The 19,369-nt window shown below is 43.2% G+C and overlaps 1 protein-coding gene across 5 annotated transcripts in view; it reads right to left on the bottom strand.

The window, feature by feature from the left end:
• CHST9 (carbohydrate sulfotransferase 9) overlaps positions 1-19,369 on the bottom strand; it is a 102,415-nt gene that overhangs the window by 8,995 nt on the left and 74,051 nt on the right. For all 5 annotated transcript variants that reach the window (XM_072852579.1, XM_072852578.1, XM_072852581.1 and 2 more), the window contains one exon: positions 14,088-14,125. In XM_072852579.1, coding sequence (XP_072708680.1) covers positions 14,088-14,125 — 38 coding nt within the window. The remainder of the gene's footprint in view (positions 1-14,087; positions 14,126-19,369) is intronic.

Here is a 19,369-nt window from a genome sequence, read left to right as displayed (position 1 = left end):
AATAGAAAAAGTAGCAATAAAAATGCTATTATTATCAGAAACTAAGTAACATGTAAGTTTGGGTGACAGATTAAAGATTCACCAAGACAACTGCAACCAAGTATTGAAATAAAAACAAGCACCCTACCCCCTTATTACTAATCAAGAAATAATTGTCAAGGTCGACCGATGGAAATGATAAATTGGCTTCTGAATAGTGCAATGCTGATGCTCCTTCTCTAGTTTTCTGATAACAGTTTCATGGGGCTGGTTCTTTGCAGTGTAACTTACAGACTTGTAAATAAGCACAGAGCCATTGCAGCCCAGACAGCTTGTGTTTGGACAGAGCCTGCATCTGCTTTGCATGGAGTGCTTGTCTCTAGACGTGTAGCTAAGATGCACTGTTAATAAAAGGCAACTTTCAAATCATGGACCACTTAACAGTTGGCCATATTTAGCACAACCTCCTTCCTATGCAGTCACACTCATTTTGGATACAGGTAAACCAGTATGTTCAAACAGCCTTTAATTCTGAGCTCAGTTCTCCTCCTCTGTGTATACTCTGTTAATAAAACCAAAGTAAGTCAGCCACTGCAGTCAGTGGCGAGAAGTCTTCATCAGCACTCACTCTTATTTCTGTACAGAACAATGTCATAGCAAAGCAGCTTAAACAACCTGAAATTCAAAATGGACTCAAACTAAGCACGCAATACTCATTTTATGAAGAATCATATTAGAAAAAGACTCTCGGGTTCCACTGACTGGTAGGTTTACTCTATGTATACAGGGAGTTTAAATCTGAAGATGACACTTTCGGGTAATATTACATATTGGTCTCTTATTTGAGTTCATTAAATAATGTTAATGTGCCTACTTTTTCATAACTTAAAGCACAGAAGCAAGTCCAATAACCTAAACAGTTCCCTCTGTTGACAAATGCAATTCTCAAAATTGTTACTTCCAAGTGCATGGTAATTCATACATACAGTCATTTTATGAAGAAGAAAATAAATAATGCCTCTTGCATGTTCACAACTCAAGACAGGCAGGCATTTTTTAGCACATTTCATATTTTAAACAACATCTATTTTCCTCTCTAAAGACAAGGGCTGATGCCTGAGGCTAGATGCCAACATCTTTTTATCCAGAGATATTAGGGACCATGTCTTGGCACTTGCCGATGAACACCCACCCTGCACAGGGGAGACCCGGTCCCCATAGCCCCATCTGCAAGAGTAGACATATTTCCCGGGAGGGTGATCTAACTGCTGGGCATTACCCTGGAGGTTAACTAACCCTGCATGCTGGGACTGAAACCCTGGCTCCCCTCTCCCAGGGAGTGTTGTAACCACCAGACATCGGATGAGCCTCTCTCTCTCTCTAGTTCACTTTTATATACAGGAGAGATATAACATGGGTCTTTCGGGTAGCAGAAGTTGTAGGCTTGAATCTGCTTGGACAGAGGAAGAAAATGAACCTGGACTTCCCTATTTCAGGGAATCACTGACTTAGTTTTCACAGATATCCCAACACCATGTTAAGAAGACCACCCGGCATACCTGTACCTCATGCGGTCCAAGCTGGCAGGTGTGAGCTTTCTTGGTGAAATGGCCGTTTCTGGGTTTCCACCACACTAAGACAAGAAGTGCCTGGGTTGGATCAGTCCTGCCAACACTGGGGCACACCTGTACCCGCAGAGGAACAAGCCTATGAGGCTCAGCTGCCTCCTCGGGGAGGTGATGAACGAGCAGAGGTTGTTGCAGATCTGGACTTGAGTTGAATTTAGGCACTGCAGTTTCCTTCCAAACCTGCCCCCGTGAACTACAATGAAGGCAGAGCTACTTAAATAGTTGCTTAGATGTTTGCTCTGAGTAGCCAAATGTGGACCTTGGATGCCCATTAAGATATTTGGAATAAAAACGAGGCAAAGAGCATGTGTTATAAGGGGAAACAATGTGATTCTAAGCCCAAAAGGTTTTGAGTCAGGTACCAAATCCTTTCCTCAATTACTTTAAAAGGAATTACTTCAGCTGCAAACATCAAGCTACAAACAAGCTGTTCAACAAGATGTTCTTACAAGCGGCGACACAAGTGGTAGCCTAGTTTTGGAGGAGTTCCAATCATGTTTCCCCATCCCATCTCTCCCTGGCCAGCACTTCCAGCTCCTGCCCATACCCAACCGGCAGCACTGGGCAACGTGGTGGCTCACCACCTGCATTCGTGCTCACCGGCCAGCCCTCCACCCTCTCCTGAAAGGGATACAGAGCTGGGATACCAACGACTGCCTTTTCCCCAGCAAGGACAAAATTTCCCCTCTGACCAGCCATCGCTCTTCACATTGCTGAGCTCTTCTCTTATAACTGTGTCAAAGTTGGCTAAAATTGTCCCCAGCTTCAAATGTTACTGCAGGAGGACTGAGAGGGAGATGGCCTGGCAGCGTGACTGGACAGGTCTCCATAGGGCACCCAGGGCATTTACAACCAGCAAAATGTAAAAATGAAGATGATAAACAACTGTATTCCTTCCCCACAAACCCCACCATCTCCTTTGAGAAGAGAGGCCTGTAATGTAATGCTCTGCTTCTGCATACATGGCAGTATTTCTCACATTAGTGGCTGTGGTGCGATCCACAAGGATTTTTTGATGGTAAACAGAATCCATTTCTATCTTGTCTGCAGGTAAACACACTTATCTTCCAGCATAAATGAGACATCTTGCTCTTTTAGAAATAGTAAGAAAAGTTTCAAATGAAACTAGGTTGAGCTGAAGAATATGTAGGCATAAGCTGTAGAATAAGTAGGCACATTAACATTATTTAGTGAACTCAAATAAGAGACCAATATGTAATATACAGAGATTACCTGAAAGTGTCATCTTCAGATTTAAACTCCCTGTATACATAGAATGAAGCTGAAGAATCAACTCAGGAGGACCACAAAGATGTCATGAGGTTATGCAGGGAGAAAGTTAGAAGGGCCAAAGCCCAACTAGAACTTAATCTGGCTGCTGCCATAAAAGACAATAAAAAATGTTTCTGTAAATACATTAGCAGCAAAAGGAGGGCTAAGGAGAATCTCCATCCTTTATTGGATGTGGAGGGAAACGTAGTGACAAAGGATGAGGAAAAGGTGGAGGTACTTAATGCCTTCTTTGCCTCAGTCTTTAATAGTAAGACCAGTTGTTCTCCACGTACCCAGCCCCCTGAGCTGGAAGACATGGACAGGGAGCAGAATGAAGCCCCCAAAATCCAAGGGGAAATGGTTAGCGACCTGCTACACCACTTAGACACACACAAGTCTATGGGGCCGGATGGGATCCATCCAAGGGTACTGAGGGAGCTGGCAGAAGTGCTCACCAAGCCACTTTCCATCCTTTATCAGCAGTGCTGGCTAACCGGGGAGGTCCCAGTTAACCAGAGGTTAGCACATGTGATGCCCATCTACAAGAAGGGCCAGAAGGAGGACCCGAGGAACTACAGGCCTGTCAGTCTGACCTCGGTGCTGGCAAAGGTTATAGAGCAGATCCTCTTGAGTGCCATCACACAGCACGTACAGGGCAGCCAGGTGATCAGGCCCAGCCAGCATGGGTTTATGAAAGGCAGGTCCTGCTTGACCAACCTGATCTCCTTCTATGACAAGGTGACCTGCTTAGTGGATGAGGGGAAGGCTGTGGATGTTGTCTACCTAGACTTTAGTAAAGTCTTTGACACCGTTTCCCACAGCATTCTCCTGGAGAAACTGGCTGCTCATGGCTTGGATGGGCGTACGCTTCCCTGGGTAAAAAAGTGGCTGGATGGCCGGGCCCAAAGAGTGGTGGTGAATGGAGTTAAATCCAGTTGGCGGCCAGTCACAAGCAGTGTTCCCCAGGGCTCGGTGTTGGGGCCAGTTCTGTTTAATATCTTTATCAATGATCTGGACGAGGGGATCGAGTGCACCCTCAGTAAGTTTGCAGATGACACCAAGTTGTGCGGGAGCATTGATCTGCTCGAGGATAGGAAGGCTCTACAGAGGGATCTGGACAGGCTGGATCGATGGGCCGAGGCCAATTGTATGAGGTTCAACAAGGCCAAGTGCTGGGTCCTGCACTTGGGCCACAACAACCCCAGGCAATGCTACAGGCTTGGGGAAGAGTGGCTGGAAAGCTGCCCAGCAGAGAAGGACCTGGGGGTCTTGGTTGACAGCCAGCTGAACATAAGCCAGCAGTGTGCCCAGGTGGCCAAGAAGGCCAGTGGCATCCTGGCTTGTATCAGAAATAGTGTGGCCAGCAGGACTAGGGAAGTGGTCGTCCCCCTGTACTTGGCACTGGTGAGGCTGCATCTCAAATGCTGTGTTCAGTTTTGGGCCCTTCACTACAAGAGAGACATTGAGGACATCTCTGCTGGGGCGTGTCCAGAGAAGGGCAACGAAGCTGGTGAAGGGTCTGGAGCACAAGTCTTATGAGGAGCGGCTGAGGGAACTGGGGCTGTTTAGCCTGGAGAAAAGGAGGCTGAAGGGAGACCTTATCGCTCTCTACAACTACCTGAAAGGAGGTGTCAGCCTCTTCTCCCAGGTAACAAGCGATAGGACAAGAGGAAACAGCCTCAAGTTGTGCCAGGGGAGGTTTAGATTGGATATTAGGAAAAATTTCTTCACCAAAAGTGTTGTCAAGCATTGGAAGAGGCTGCCCAGGGAAGTGGTTGAGTCACCACCCTTGGAGGTATTTAAAAGATGTGTGTGTAGATGTGGTGCTTAGGGACGTGGTTTAGCAGTGGACCTGGCAGTGCTAGGTTAATGGTTGGACTTGATGTTCTTAAAGGTCTTTTCAAACCTAAACGAGTCTATGATTCTATGATTCCATAATATTAATGTATATTCAGGCATGAAGAATTCACTTTCACCCAAATTGCTTTCAAAGAGACAGTAAGATCTCTAGAGGTCTCAAAGCATTTTCCCCTCAATCAAAATTAGCATTTAATTCATATTAGATTTCTTTATTGGTAAATAAAAAATAAATAGAAATGTATAAAGCACTCTAAGTTGGCAAATATCTCAAATCTGTGTTTGCCTACATTCATACACTTTTAAACAAATTCATGTGTTAAATTTTACAAAAAAGTATTAATACTTGAGAATTGATTGCCTTCTTAAATTACTGTGGGACAAAATAGGCTGTGAATTTACAAAGGGGATTATTCACTGCACACTCCCTCCTCACACTGACTGAAAGGTAGCATACCCTATTTTCACTGGAGGGGGCTAACTCGTGTTTATCACAGGTAAATTAAAATACCCTAGTTTATTCTGTAGCTGTTTTTTTGTATAGCTATCCACTTGGTATGCATTAATCTGCAAGCAGTGCCACAGATGATCAGTGTGCCATCCAAACACTAACTAGTTCAAGCACTACCCCTCCTTGAAGCAGACGAATAATGAGAAAAAACAGCGCTGTCGTTAAGGGTAGGCGCACCAGCCAGAACCAGTGTTTGGTTTTGTAACTTTGAGCAAGTCCCTTGACCTTCACACTTCATTTTTCCATGTCTGCAAAACAAGGAAAGATAATAATTGCCTACCCCATGTGAATATTGTGATTCCTAATTTCTGATTAACACTGGTAGAAAATCCTTGCCATTTTACAGAGCAAGAAGGGACACTCAGAAATCTGAGTATCAGGACTGCAACACAACTTCCCAGCCCGTACTGCCTTTCATTGCTCAAACCGCACACTATTTCTTTCAATACTTCTGTTGAACATCAGTCGTCTTAGTCTGTTGCGTACTCTAATGCTTGTTTTTTTCACACGAAGAATAATTCTTCATAAAATTGAAGGTATTTTTATCTTCACACACTGCATGTATGTTCCTGAGAAATGGTTTCCTCCAAAAGGGTACTGAAAAGGTTCTCAAATAAAAGAGTCTGCTGTTCTTATTTGAATAATACTTCCTCCTGCATTTTTCTGAGATTCACCATCTCAGTACTATATATTACTTAATCAGTGAAGGACTGTTATGTTATCTGAACTTGAAGGGGGCAGAGGATGGTATCAGGAGCAGCCCTGATCAGCCTGGAAGAAAGAAAATGTTTTGTGTAGGGCAAACCTGAACAATTTTTCCTGTCCCATTTTCCTATCTGATCAGGTATCACATAATGAATGGAAAATTAATTTTTAAAAAATGCAGCTTCTGCTTACTGGTAAACAAAATGTGCAGGGGGAGCAGGAGGGATCTCGTAGTCAACCAGATAGGGCTCAGAGATGCCCACCTCAAGCATATGCATGTGAACAAGTGAGTACCTACAGGGCAGCATGATGGGGGAAGCTCTCATACCTTCTCTGGGAAACCAGCACGGCTGGGTGCCTCTCCACAGTGCCTGTACACTATTGCATGCTGGACAGGAAGCAAACAGGAGGAATTAGAGGTCTGTGTGCAGTCTCACTGGGATCAGAGAGATGCGGTGGGACAGCTCACAGGACTGGAGAGCTGCCATGGATGGATACAGGCTCTTCAGGAAGGGCAGTCTGGGACAGCAAAGCAAGGAGTCACCCTTTCAGTCAGGGAACAGCGGGGACACATGGAGCTCTGCCTTCGGACAGATGAGAGTCAGTGGAGAGCTTGTGGGTCACAACTAGAAGGCAGACCAACATGACTAACACTGTGGTGGGTGTCTATGACAGAGCCCCTGATCAAGAAGAAGTAGTAGATGAGTCTTCTGCAGACAACTGGAAGAAGCCTCACGTTCACAGATTGTGGTCTTCACAGGGGAGTTTAACCACCCCAATATCTGCTGGAGGAGCAGCAGAGCAGGGCAGCAGAGCAGGCAGCACAAGCAGTCCAGGTTTGGGGAGCGCGTTGATGACAAATTCCTAACAAAAGTGATCAAAGAGCCAACAATGAGAGGTTGGCTGCTGGACCTCACACTTACAAACATGGAAGGACTGGTTGGAGATGTGAAGGTCAGGGTGATGGCAGTTGCCATGAGAAGGCAGAGTTCAGGATCCCGAAGAGAGGGAACAAGGCAAAAAGCAAGATCACAGCCCTGGGCTTCAGGAGAGCAGACTTTAGGGTGATCAGGGACCTGCTTAGAGGAAACTCATGGCATACAGCCCTGGAGAGGAGAGGGGTCCAGGACATCTGGGTGAAGTTCAAGGATCACCTCCTCCAAACTCAAGAATGGTTCATCCCCATGAGAAGGAAATCAAGCAAAGGTAGCAGGTGTCTGCATGTGTGAAAAAGGAGCTTCTGAAAAAAAATAAAAAGGAAGCATACCAGAGGTGGAAGCTGGGACAGATGACTTGGGAGAATATAGAGACACTGTCTGATCATGCAGGAATGGGGTTAGGAAAGCCAAAACCCACCTGGGAGGGATGTGAAAGGCAGCAAAAAAGGCTTCCACAGGTCTATCCACAGCAAAAGGAAGACTAGGAAAAATGTGGGCCCACTGCTGAATGGTGGGGACCTGGTGCTAGATGACATGGAAAAGGCTGAGATAGTTGACTTCTTCATTGCCTTGGTCTTTACTAGTAAGACTGGCCTTCAGCAGTCCTATGTCCCTGAGACCTATGGGAAAGTCTGGAGCAAGGAAGACTTCCCCTGGTGGAGGAGGATCAGGTTAGGGAGTATTTAAACAAACTGGACATAAACAAGTCCATAGGACCTGATGGGATGCACCCATGAGTGCTGAGGGAGATGGAGGATGTCACTGTGAGTCTATTCTTGATTATCTTTGAAAGGTCGTGGTGATGGGGGAAGGTTCCTGAGGACTGGAAGAAAGCAAATGTCAATCCTATCTTCATGGAGGGCTAGTGGGAGCATTGAGGAAACTACAGACTGGTCAGCTTCACCTCAACTGCTGGGAGCGTGAATGAGCAGGGGATTATTCCTCCCCAGGTGCGTATCACTTTGCTGAACTTCATGAGGTTCCTCTTTGTCTATTTCTCTACCCTATTGAGGTCCGTCTGAGTGGTAGCACACCCATCTGGTGTTTCAACTACTCCTCCCAGTTTTGTATCCTCTGACAACTTGCAGAGGGTACACTCCGTCCCATCATCCTGGTATGCAATGAAGAAGTTAAACAGTATTTTATTGAGCTGTGACCCCTGGGGTACTCCACTGGTGACTGGCCTCCAGCTGGACTTCGTGCTGCATAGATTTATGAAGGGGAAATCATGCCTGACCAGTCTGATAGCCCTGTACGATGAGATGACTGGCTCAGTGGGTGAGGGGAGAGTACTGGACATTGTTTATCTCAAATTTAGTAAGGTTTTTGGCACTGTCTCCCATAACGTCCTCATGAAGTACAGGCTAGATAAGTGTTCAGTGAGTTGGACTGAAATCCAGCTGAACTGCTTAGGCTTAAATGGTTGTACACAAAATCCAGCTGGAGGCCAATCACTAGTGCCCCAGGGTCGATGGTGGGTCCAAAACTATTTCACATCTTCATTACTGACCTGGATGATGGGACAGAGTGTACCCTCACCACATGTGCAGACAATAAAAAACTGGGAGGAATGGCTGGCACACCAGAGGGTTATGCTGCCATTCAGAGGGACCTCAACAGACTTGAGAAATGGGTAAACTGGAACTTCATGAAATTTGACAAAGGGGAATGCAAAGTTCTGCACCTGGGGAAGAACAGCACCAGGCACCAGTACAGGCTGGGGGCTGGACAGCTGGAAAGCAGCTTCGTAGGAAAAGACCTGCAGGTCCTGGAGAACACGCCAGCAATGTGACCTCATGGCAAAAAAGGCCAACAGTCTCCTGGGCTGCATTAGGCAGAGCATTTCCAGCAGATCAGGAGAGGTGATCCTTCACCTTTGCTCAGCCCTGGTGAGACACACCGGGAGTGCTGTGTCCAGTTTGGGACAGGGGCTTCCTGGGACAGGACACATAGACATACTGGAGTGAGTCTAGTGAAGGGCCACAAAGATATTTAAGGGATAGGAGCATCTGACATACAAGCCGTGGCCAGGAGAGCTGGTACTGTTCAGCCTGGAGAAGAGAAGGCTCAGGGGGATCTTATCAATGCATATAAATACCTGATGGGGGAAGGTGGGGAGAGTAAAGAAGACACTCTTCTCAGTGGTGTCCAGTGACAGGACAAGAGGCAGTGGGCACTAACTGTAACATAAAGAATTCCATCTAAATATAAGCAAACACTTTTCTACTGTGTATCGAGCAGTGGCACAGGTTGCCCAGAGGTTGTCGAGTCCCCATTCTTTGGGGTACTCAAAATCCAGCTCGATGTGATCCTGGGCAACCTGCTCTAGCTGACCCTGCTTTGCGTAAGGGGGTTAGACTAGATGATCTCCAGAGGTGCCTTCCAACCTCAACCATTATGTGATTCTATGAAGCACATGAAAGTGAAATAATAGTTCAGTTTGTTAAGTGGGCTAAATGTATTAGGTCTCTTGAAGATTTTCAAACGCCTGATTTTGGGGGAACGCAGTAAGTAACACTGAGGAATATGACCCCAAACTGAGAAAATAGGAGCAAGGGACATACCTATTAGATAACCTCAAAGTAGCAGCACCTGGAAGCTGGCATACATGGACTGAACTTTTCCTACCTAGGTCATGTGAGAGGATGAAGGGGATAGAGGAGGGTACTGAAGTAAACTACAGCAGTGCACAAGGAAAACCAAGGAGTTTGGACTGAACTGTTAAGTTTTTGCTCATATTAATATAGGTTTATTACACCATGTGCATACCTGAAGCATCCTTCAGGTCATAAGTCATTCTCCAACGTGGTCTGTGCAACAAACTCACATTGTCATTTCACAGAGGTTTGAGTTTTCTTTACTTTGGCAGAAGGTGTATACATACTGACAGTACATCAGAGCTGCATTATCCCTAGTCCAAGCCTAGCTCTAGCAAATACATTGCTTCATCCAGTCCTCCCTGTGTTACTGTTTCCCCAATCCTGTGTGCAGAAACGGAAATGCTCCCTGACAGATATGTTAAAAGACTAAGAGATGGTTATGCCACTGCAAGAGAGTCTGCCTTGAGGAAAGAGCTCCTCAGGAACAGTAGGACAGATATTGCGGAGCACTCTCACCAGCCTCCTGACCCAACTTGCAGCTTCACTGCAGAAGCGACAGGCTCAAGTCTGAGCTCAAACACAGCTGGGATTTTAACCAAAAAGTCTGACTGTGCAAACAACTTCAGCTTCTAAATGCAAGTATGCATATTCTTGTTAGTCCTTCAGAGCTTCTGAGAGGCACTGGGCAAAACCACATGTAGGAGTATACATTAAGACTACAACACAGACAAATCTGAGTGGTAAGGATGAAACATAAAGGATGGTCTTCAGACACATTTTGATTGGTGGTCTGTAATGTGTTTTTTAGCCAAAGCTGTTACACAGTTAGAAGCAGAAGGTTTGTTCTTGCTTCCTTGCATTTCCCTTAGCAAGAGTTAACATGCTACAGCTAATCAGGCTGTACATTGGTGCCAGGATTTACCCTGAAGTTGCAAAGGTAGTTCAAAACAGGTACTGAAAAGCAGAGTGCATACCATTTCTGGATGTCTCTGCTCAGGCAGAGTGGTAGATGACTGGTGCTGTTAAACGAACATGCATACCTATACACATAAATGATAAAAAAGGTGCTAAGGAAAACCAGCAAATGCCTTATGATCAAAGGGAGCAAGAGCCAGTGAAGATGATAACTGTAGTCAAAGGTTTTTGGAAGCAGATACTACCTTGGTGTTTTATCTATGTCATATTTCCCCAAACTTTGCTTAGGCTTTAGAAAGAGCTAAGAACTACACAGAAACAACAGTGGTCTTCAAGATGTGAGAGGTCTCAGATGCCCACAGATAGTGAGGGGTTTACCTAGCAGGAGATCACCAGGACAGCAGCCTTATCATTTCCCCATACCCTCTCTGTTTCAGTCACCTCTCAACAAGACATTTCCTGCACTTTGCCCCTTTGCACTCCAGCTCCCGGTCAAGTTGTAACATCATCCATCTTCTGCAGAGCTACTTCTCCCTCACTTAAATTTCTGGCAGCCAGTTTAACTCAGTGGTGTTGGACTGACTTAAATGGGACTACAGGATCTTAAGCCAGATAAGTATCTTATACTGCATATAAAATTTCAAGTTCAGTATTGAAAATAAACAGAATCCTTCTATGGGAGATACTCCATTAGGATCAACCCCAGTGCAAATCTTTTTATTGAAGTAATATTACTACAAATCAAATACGCAGTGCCTCTGCAATGGTGCCTTAAATTATAGACTTGAAAATGAAATTGATTTCTAATTTGAAACATTCTTCCATTTCTTGAAAGTCCAAAGGAAGTTAGTATGGAATGGGCTATCACCAGCTTCACTAGTATCCATTTAAAAGTGAGTGTTTACCATTTGTCCCCAAATTAACTTTTTACAGATTTATTTAGATACACCTTCCACATATCAAGAAAATGTAATTTTCCTGCAAAATTAGATGTTCTTAAGTTAACTGCAGAGAGAGAGAGCAGGTGAGCAATTCGAGGAGGGCAAGGCAGCAGCATACAGGAAAAGACCAAGACTGGATACACAAAGTAGGGTTACCTAATCCACCTTTTGCAACTGTGACAAATATCCTTTTTATCACAATACGCTCGTCCTCAGAAAAGGGCAATGTCATCCTCAGAGCTGATTTTGTCACACAGAAAGTGTGCAGAATTAGGTCGCCAATCAGCCATTTACAGCCCTGTCACTGCAGCCTCAGGTTGCGTTTTAAAAATACAACTGCCCCCCCTTCTGGCCAATAAGGACTCCAAAAAGTGGTTTTGCAAGACTTTTCAGGCTAATTTTCAAATGCAGTTTAGCTTTTACAAGTTAATTAGGCTTGTTTTAGGATATAAACGCTCAGCCAAAGCACAGAACTTCCATTAAGTTTCAAAACATTTCTACGCTTACTGAGAAAAAGTGAAGATTTTCTTTTGCTTACGTAATGCCATATTCTGGGCTACATATGTTCACTCATCGATTACTCAAGATAACAGGAAGGTTGTAACAACTCTGATGGAAAAAACCTCTTGCTCTTATTTGGTGTCTCAGGACCAGGCTTCCCATAAGCTTCCAGACCTGCAAAAGCTTACTCAGTCAGGAGTAGTGCCAGCTCAGGCCACTGGAAGTGACACAGTGACATCTGTGCCGTGCTCTACCACGGCAGGGGAAATGCTATTAGACCCAAACCAGGCTGCCTTAGGTGGTCAGTCACCTGGCAGGTTAGTCCTCCATCTAGATGATCAATTCACATGTAACAGTGATGTAATAACACCAATGTCTCAATTTATAGCTTGGAAGGAAGACTACCTAAAGGAGGGTAATTGCTGGAATACAAACATTTTAATGACTGCTTTTTAAGTGACATTTCAAAATAAATCTCACAAACAATACGGATACCCATTTATATGCCATCTGGATAACAGCATTCAGTAAGAGGACAAGAAGCCGAGAACGAGAAGCAACACAATGCTTCTGTACAAGTCAGGTCCTTTCAATCCAGAAGAGCATGTAATTTAAGAAAGCAAACTCTGGGTTTCCTCCTCTCTTTCTGGTTAGGGGAAATTTTTTTTTCAGTATAGTTCCTATATCTTTTTCCTGATGCTGAAATGCTAATTTGCAATACATAAAGGCTTTTTTCTAAATAATTACTCCTAACTGATACAGTAATAAAGACAGAAAACGCCTCCACAAGCAATGTCACAATTTAGTGAAACCTCAGTGAAAATTCATGGCAGAAATGAAACCTAAACAACACTGAAAGACACCAATTACATGTGCTGTGCACAGATTTCATATTGATAGCATTCTGTTTTTTAAAAGGAATACTAGCAAATGAGAATTTTTTTTTTTAAAGCATAATTCTATGCTACAAAATTTGATACCGATGAACAAATTACCTCTAGGCTTTGTCCTCACCATCAACATATTGAGAAGTAGATGAACTAAATTGCTTAAATAGCAAATCTTAGGTTTAAATAAAAATGATGGCTACTCTTGTGAATTTGACACATCTGCAGAACCAGGCAGTTGTTTGATATCATAGAATCATAGGATGGTTTGGATTGGAAAGGACCTTAAAGATCATCTAGTTCTAACCCCCCTGCCATGGGCAGGGACACCTTCCACTAGACCAGGTTGCTCAAAGCCCCATCCAACCTGACCTTGAACACTTCCAGGGATGGGGCATCTACAGCTTCTCTGGGCACCCTGTTCCAGTGCCTCACCACCCTCATAGTGAAGAATTTCTTCCTTATATCTAATCTAAATCTACCCTCTTTCAGTTTAAAGCCATTACTCCTTGTCCTATCACTACACGCACTTATAAAAAGTCCCTCTCCAGCTTTCTTGTAGGCCCCCCTCAGGTACGGGAAGGCTGCAATAACGTCTCCCTGGAGCCTTCTCTTCTCTGGGCTGAACAACCCCAACTCTCTCAGCCTGTCTTCACAGGAAAGGTGCTCCAGCCCTCTGATCATCTTCGTGGCCCTCCTCTGGACCCGCTCCAACAGGTCCATGTCCTTCTCATGTTGGGGGCCCCAGAGCTGTACACAGTACTCCAGGTGGGGTCTCACAAGAGCGGAGTAGAGGGGGAGAATCACCTCCCTCAAACCTGCTGGTCACACTTCTTTTGATGCAGCCCAGGATACGGTTGGCTTTCTGGGCTGCAAGCGCACATTGCCAGGTCATGTTGAGCTTCTCATCAACCAACACCCCCACGTCCTTCTCCTCAGGGCTGCTCCCAATCCATTCTCTGCCCAGCCTGTATTTGTGCTTGGGATTGCCCCTTGGGACCCCAGTGCAGGACCTTGCACTTGGCCTTGTTGAACTTCATGAGGTTTGCACAGGCCCACCTTTCAAGCCTGTCAAGGTCCCTCTGGGTGGCATCCCTTCCCTCCAGCGTGTTGACTGCACCACACAGCTTCGTGCCATTGGCAAACTTGCTGAGGGTGCACTCAATCCCATGGTCCATGTCACCGACAAAGATGTTAAACAGCATCGGTCCCAATACCAACCCCTTATATGTGGTCCTTAACGTACCTATATAGTTAATATTAGCCTGTCCTGTGAAGTTCTCTTCTTTGTAATTGCTGCAATTGTTCTACATGAAAAATTAAGTAACAAAAAGTATGAAAGTGCCAAAATACCTGATTAATTATCTGTTGTTGCAATTTTTCTCCAGACTCTGAAAGAGAAAGAAAATAATTAGTTTGTACATATTTTAATGAATATGATCATGTACATACATAATAAAAACCAGTGAATTCAGCAAAAAAAATAATCAAACCTTATAATTAAGAAATTGAACTTAACATGTACAAATGACTTGAAACTCCAAAATGGAAATCCACCTAAAGTAAAAGAACACAAGCACCTCTTAATCAAGATGTGACAAAAAGAAGATTGAGATAGGTAGCCAATCTTGCTAACCTGGAACCCCACAAGGAATTACAACATTTGAAGTGAAGACAACAAATTTCAAATATGTGCTATGAAGCATCTTAATGTTGTGAGATGTATTGCTGCATGTATATGTGCCTGAGAGACTGGTAGCATCCAGCTCAGGATTTGACCATGGAGGAGAAAAGCAGCTTCTGCCATTACCCTAAAATAAAATTACGTGCCTGTGTCAAGACTGAGGTTAGGCACCAGCTGGCTCAAGGGAGAAATTCTATCCTGATAACATCCACAAAGTGGCAAGTTGAATTACGGTCTTGCTTCCTTATTCTGGCTGCCTTCTGCAGTGTCCTTCAGTGTGCTCCTGAAGACATGATCAAAGCCTAGACAGAACACTGCTTTTCTACTGCCATCCGGGACCCCAGCAGCAATGACACCTCAAACCTATTCTTTCCTTTTAGATCAAAAGGGACAGTAATTTTGCCTCATTTACTGTTCCAATGCACTAGTTGTCAAAAGGGCAGCTGGTATCAATTACCCTCCCTTTGCTACTGGAGACCATCCACATGTATTGGGGAAAGTCAGGAATTTCACACTTACCTATCCAGCTAGGCTACATGTACTCAGTGGGTTTTTTTTAAGTAATAATGATAGGACACTGTTTACAACCTGTCAGTATCACTGTTAACTGTCAGGGGAGCCTGTTTCTGCCTAGCACAGGTGGCTGCCTCATCCAGCGCTGGAAATGATAGTCCATTTCAACAGCATTTTTTCGTACTGGTATGTGTGGCACAAGATAGAATTTTTAAAATGAGGTGAAAATATTTTAAGTGTTAAAATACAGTATAAAGACTCTATTAACTAAGGGAAAATGATCTTCCCTGCTTGTCCCTGAGAATGCTCCTCTTCTCAAGGAAAACATTTTAGATAATTCAGATAAAGATACTCACTTTAGGCTATATTATAAGACTGCCTCTCATGATAATTATTTCCTACATGCTTGTGTTGTGTTTTTATTTGCTAAATATGAAAATTATGCTTTTTTGGCTAAAAAAAAACCCCACAAAAGCCTAACTGGCATTTAGGGGAGACTTCTGAAAATGTATTCCCTTGTTCACTGAGTTCATCTTTGGGAGAAACAGAATTTATTCTTGTAACTAATATTTTAACCAAATAGATTGTTGGTAATAGAAGATTAAAGGAGTATGTGTTTTTAGCATTCTGTAATGATATACAAGTTGCTAGGAAAGCAGAGTGTTTGAAATCTCTGGTTAGATCAACACTATTTTGCTCAAAGGTTTGTGGACTTTGAATACTGATGCTTTCCTGTTTCCCAGTACATTTGTTTTTAGGCTATTTTGATTCACTTTAAAGGAATTTTAATAACTTTCTGTTGACAGCATGGACAGCTGGTCTTGAGAATTAGTGAAAATTCACTTGCTGACTGAGGAAGGAAGTGACATCAATGAGTTTCTAAAGTCAGCCCAGGGGGAAAAGTGCGCTCCGCCAGAGTAGCCTTTCATGCCATTGTATTTCCAGCAATGCCTCGAGATGCAAATTGCATTATCAATCAAACTTGTGGTTTCTACCTTGGACAAATATAAAAATGAACAGGAAGACTGGGAAAGACCTTTGTGGCCATTCCTGACACTGTTAAGGAAAAGGTGAAGAAAAATTTATGGTAGTTCTTTCCTTGTTCACTCTTAGTTCTTTCTTTTGGTGATTTACATACTATAGTATCAAAGAAAAGGCAGTTGCAGAAGTGTCTGTATGATAGACCAGTAATGATGACATGGGTTAAACGGGACAGAGATTGACTAGGCTGTTTAGAATAGAAGAGAGATCAAATTCAAGGTCACTAGCAAATTGAATACTGTGTTCTCCATTTATTTGCTAGATGATCCTTGTCCTCATCACAGAACAACTATGTGAATTTGGCATAGTCAGCAGTTGTGCTCAGAAAAGGCCAAGGTCTGTAATAACAGGGATGCTGCAAATTAGGGTGGAAATACATTGGCACCATTATATAGGGAAGCCTGCAAAGTCCCTGTGTGTACTGTACTTTTATTTTAAGGAGGAAAGCTACAAAAAGCAGTGAAAAAACATGAACACGTGAAACGACACCTTCTTTCTTAGCCTGAATAGAATAGTCTCTGATATCCCTCTTCCTCACTGCTAATAGATCATCATTAAGTTAAAAAGATAAATTATTTCAAAACCAGCAACTACCAAATAAAAATGCCCTTCCAGAATTCAGCTTAAAGAGAGAAAGGATTTTAAAAGGCACAAGAATGTTATGCTGTGACAACACCTACAGCGCTGAAAAGGGGGTTCAGTTTCCAGCTGATGGCTAACAGTAGGGCAGTAGAAGGCTTCGTCATTGAAAGTAACCAGAATTTTGTTTGTCCTACGTTTTTAATTTTTTTTTAATCCCCAGAATTCTCTTACAGTGACTAGTCACTAATCCGTGTTTTATTTATAGCACCCTCAATTTCAAAAAGGATGTTTCTGTTTAGGTGCCTTGTGATCACTTGTGGTGACCACCAGCATTCACTAGAGGGATTCAAGAAGCACCACTAGAGCGAGAGCTCCAAATTCAAAGGACAGGAGGCAACAGGACACTGATAAAACCAGAACTGTCAGAACATGTCGGCCAGTCCCACAGGCAACACCCGCGTTAGTCTCATGAAATGCAGGCAATTCTTGAGACTTGCCAGAAATTTTGTTACCGGTAGACCTACACATGCTAAATTCAAAATTTACAACAGTTTTTCCAGAGCCACTGCAATGAGGTAGCAGCTTATGCAAGATGAATGGATGCAGGAACATCAAACTAACTGGGAAATTTAGCCTGCCATCTGGAAATGTATATGGAAGCTGCCCAGCAGGTAGCTGGTATAGTCCAAGAGACACACTTTCTGCAACTCAGACTGCAGGTGAATGGCTTGTTCTTCTATATTTCTCCTGAAACTTCCTTTTTCTACCTGTCATCTGGCAAACCATTCCTAAATGGGCTCAATAGTGCCATCTGACCAGCCTTGAAAACACAAGCAAATCAAAAGGCCATAATCATAGACAACTACACTTCATTGATACTTTGAGTCAAAAGATGTATTTACCAGTACAAACTACAATTCTTATTTGCTGAGGCTCTGCTCTCCTGCTGCTCTGAGGCTAAACTGGTACAACTGGATTCCAACAACAGGTTTATATCAGGACTGGAGAAACAGACCTCCCCCAATTCATTTTTACTGATTTTCTTTTTTCTCTCAAGATGCAAGAAGTATACAACAATACCTTTATGTGGTTTTGGATGGCTGAGATAAATGGCCTTCTTGCATTGACCTCAAGCTATATCATTTTAGAAAAAAAAAATTACAGCAAACATTCTTTAAACAATTTCTCTGTATTTTCATATACCAATTAGTATACAAATTCCTGTTTCCAGGGCAAGCTGGGTTTTTCAATTTTTTTTTGCTTGCTTGTTCTTGTTATAAGGAAGATTACCTTACTAAGAGGAATAATGTATGTTTTCCAATGTAACTGACCACTGCAAGACACAAGAGCGTGCCATAATTGATGCTGTCACGAGGAACTGCAACACTGACTCCTCAGCCTTACGCACAAAACCTACACAGAGAACAACACGTAATTATGCACACTATGCCCTGCTTACCTCCATACAAAGGAATGTGATATTTGTGCAGGTTTACAGATTAATCTGCTGTAATTCCTTTTAATGTTAAACTACTTCTAGCTCAAATATAATTAAGATCACCAGGTGCAAAAGATTCAGACTGGAAATATGAGCACACTCCAATGGAACAAATAACAGCTTGATGCTGTTTCTTATGTTCAAATAGTTGGATACATTAAGGATTTTGACAGCATGTTTGTTCCCTAAGTATGTAGCAAAAGAAAAAAAAGGTTTCATTTCAAAAGGCAAAAGACTACTACTGCATTTAATTAGAGTGTAAAATCCCTTAAATACACAGATCTGCCAATTTATGTGACGTGACTGCTACAAGGCCTAGCAACAAAGGATTTCTTTTTTTTTTCCTCTCTCTCCAAAAAATAAAATCCTAATTTATACTTCAAGCAACCATCATCAACATCAATAAAATGAAGGCTTTGGAATAAAAAGTTTGTTTCCTTAAGTCTTTGGATAATCCTACTAATATTTGTAGCATGGCAGCAAGGCAGGTGTCAAACAGAAATTCTGGATCGGTTTCCCTTTTCCCAAGTGCCTGAGGGTTTCCAAGCAGATTGAGAAAAGTTGGGAGAATCTCAGGGGGCAAAGGGACCCTCAGCCTTGCTCTGAAACAGCCATATGCATAGTCTGAAACAGCCATATTCGCTTAACTTCAACTGGGAACGGCACTACTAGGAAATCAGTTTTGAAGATGGGATTCGATATTCTAATATCAGTTTAATTTTGTTTTTCCAGTTTGTGACAGAAACACTAACAGCTTTGGATTTTACTTTATTTTTGTAGACCTAAATAAACACGTATGCGACCTATTCAGTTATGACCCACCCCATTTTCATTACTAGTTTCCTAAACTACCAGAGCAGATTCTGAGAAGTGAAAGGAAACCAAAGCACTTGTTCGTGACAAACTTTTGCAGCAATTTCCCATGGCACCAGAGCCTGAGGAAGAAACACTGTCGTGGTTTAACCCCAGTCGGCAACTAAGCTCCACGCAGCTGCCCGCTCACCCTCCCTCCTCCCGGTGGGATGGGGGAGAGAATCTGAAGAGCACAAGTAATAAAACTCGTGGGCTGAGATAAGAACAGTTTAATAACTGAAATAAAATAATAAATAATAATACTAATAATAAATTGTATTGAAAAGGAAAATAATGAGAGAGAGAGAGACAGAACAACAAAACCCAGGGAAAAACAAAAAACCAAGGGATGCAACCGTTCACCACCTGCCAACCGATGCCCATCCCATCCCCGAGCAGTGATCGCTGCCCCCCGGCCAGCTCCCCCCAGTTTCTATACTGAGCATGACGCCATATGGTATGGAA

The sequence above is a fragment of the Ciconia boyciana genome, chromosome 2 (genome assembly GCF_034638445.1).
Source record: "Ciconia boyciana chromosome 2, ASM3463844v1, whole genome shotgun sequence".
NCBI lineage: Eukaryota > Metazoa > Chordata > Aves > Ciconiiformes > Ciconiidae > Ciconia > Ciconia boyciana.
The sequence above is the reverse complement of the archived record's forward strand: the minus strand, read 5'-3'. Positions and strand labels throughout refer to the sequence as shown.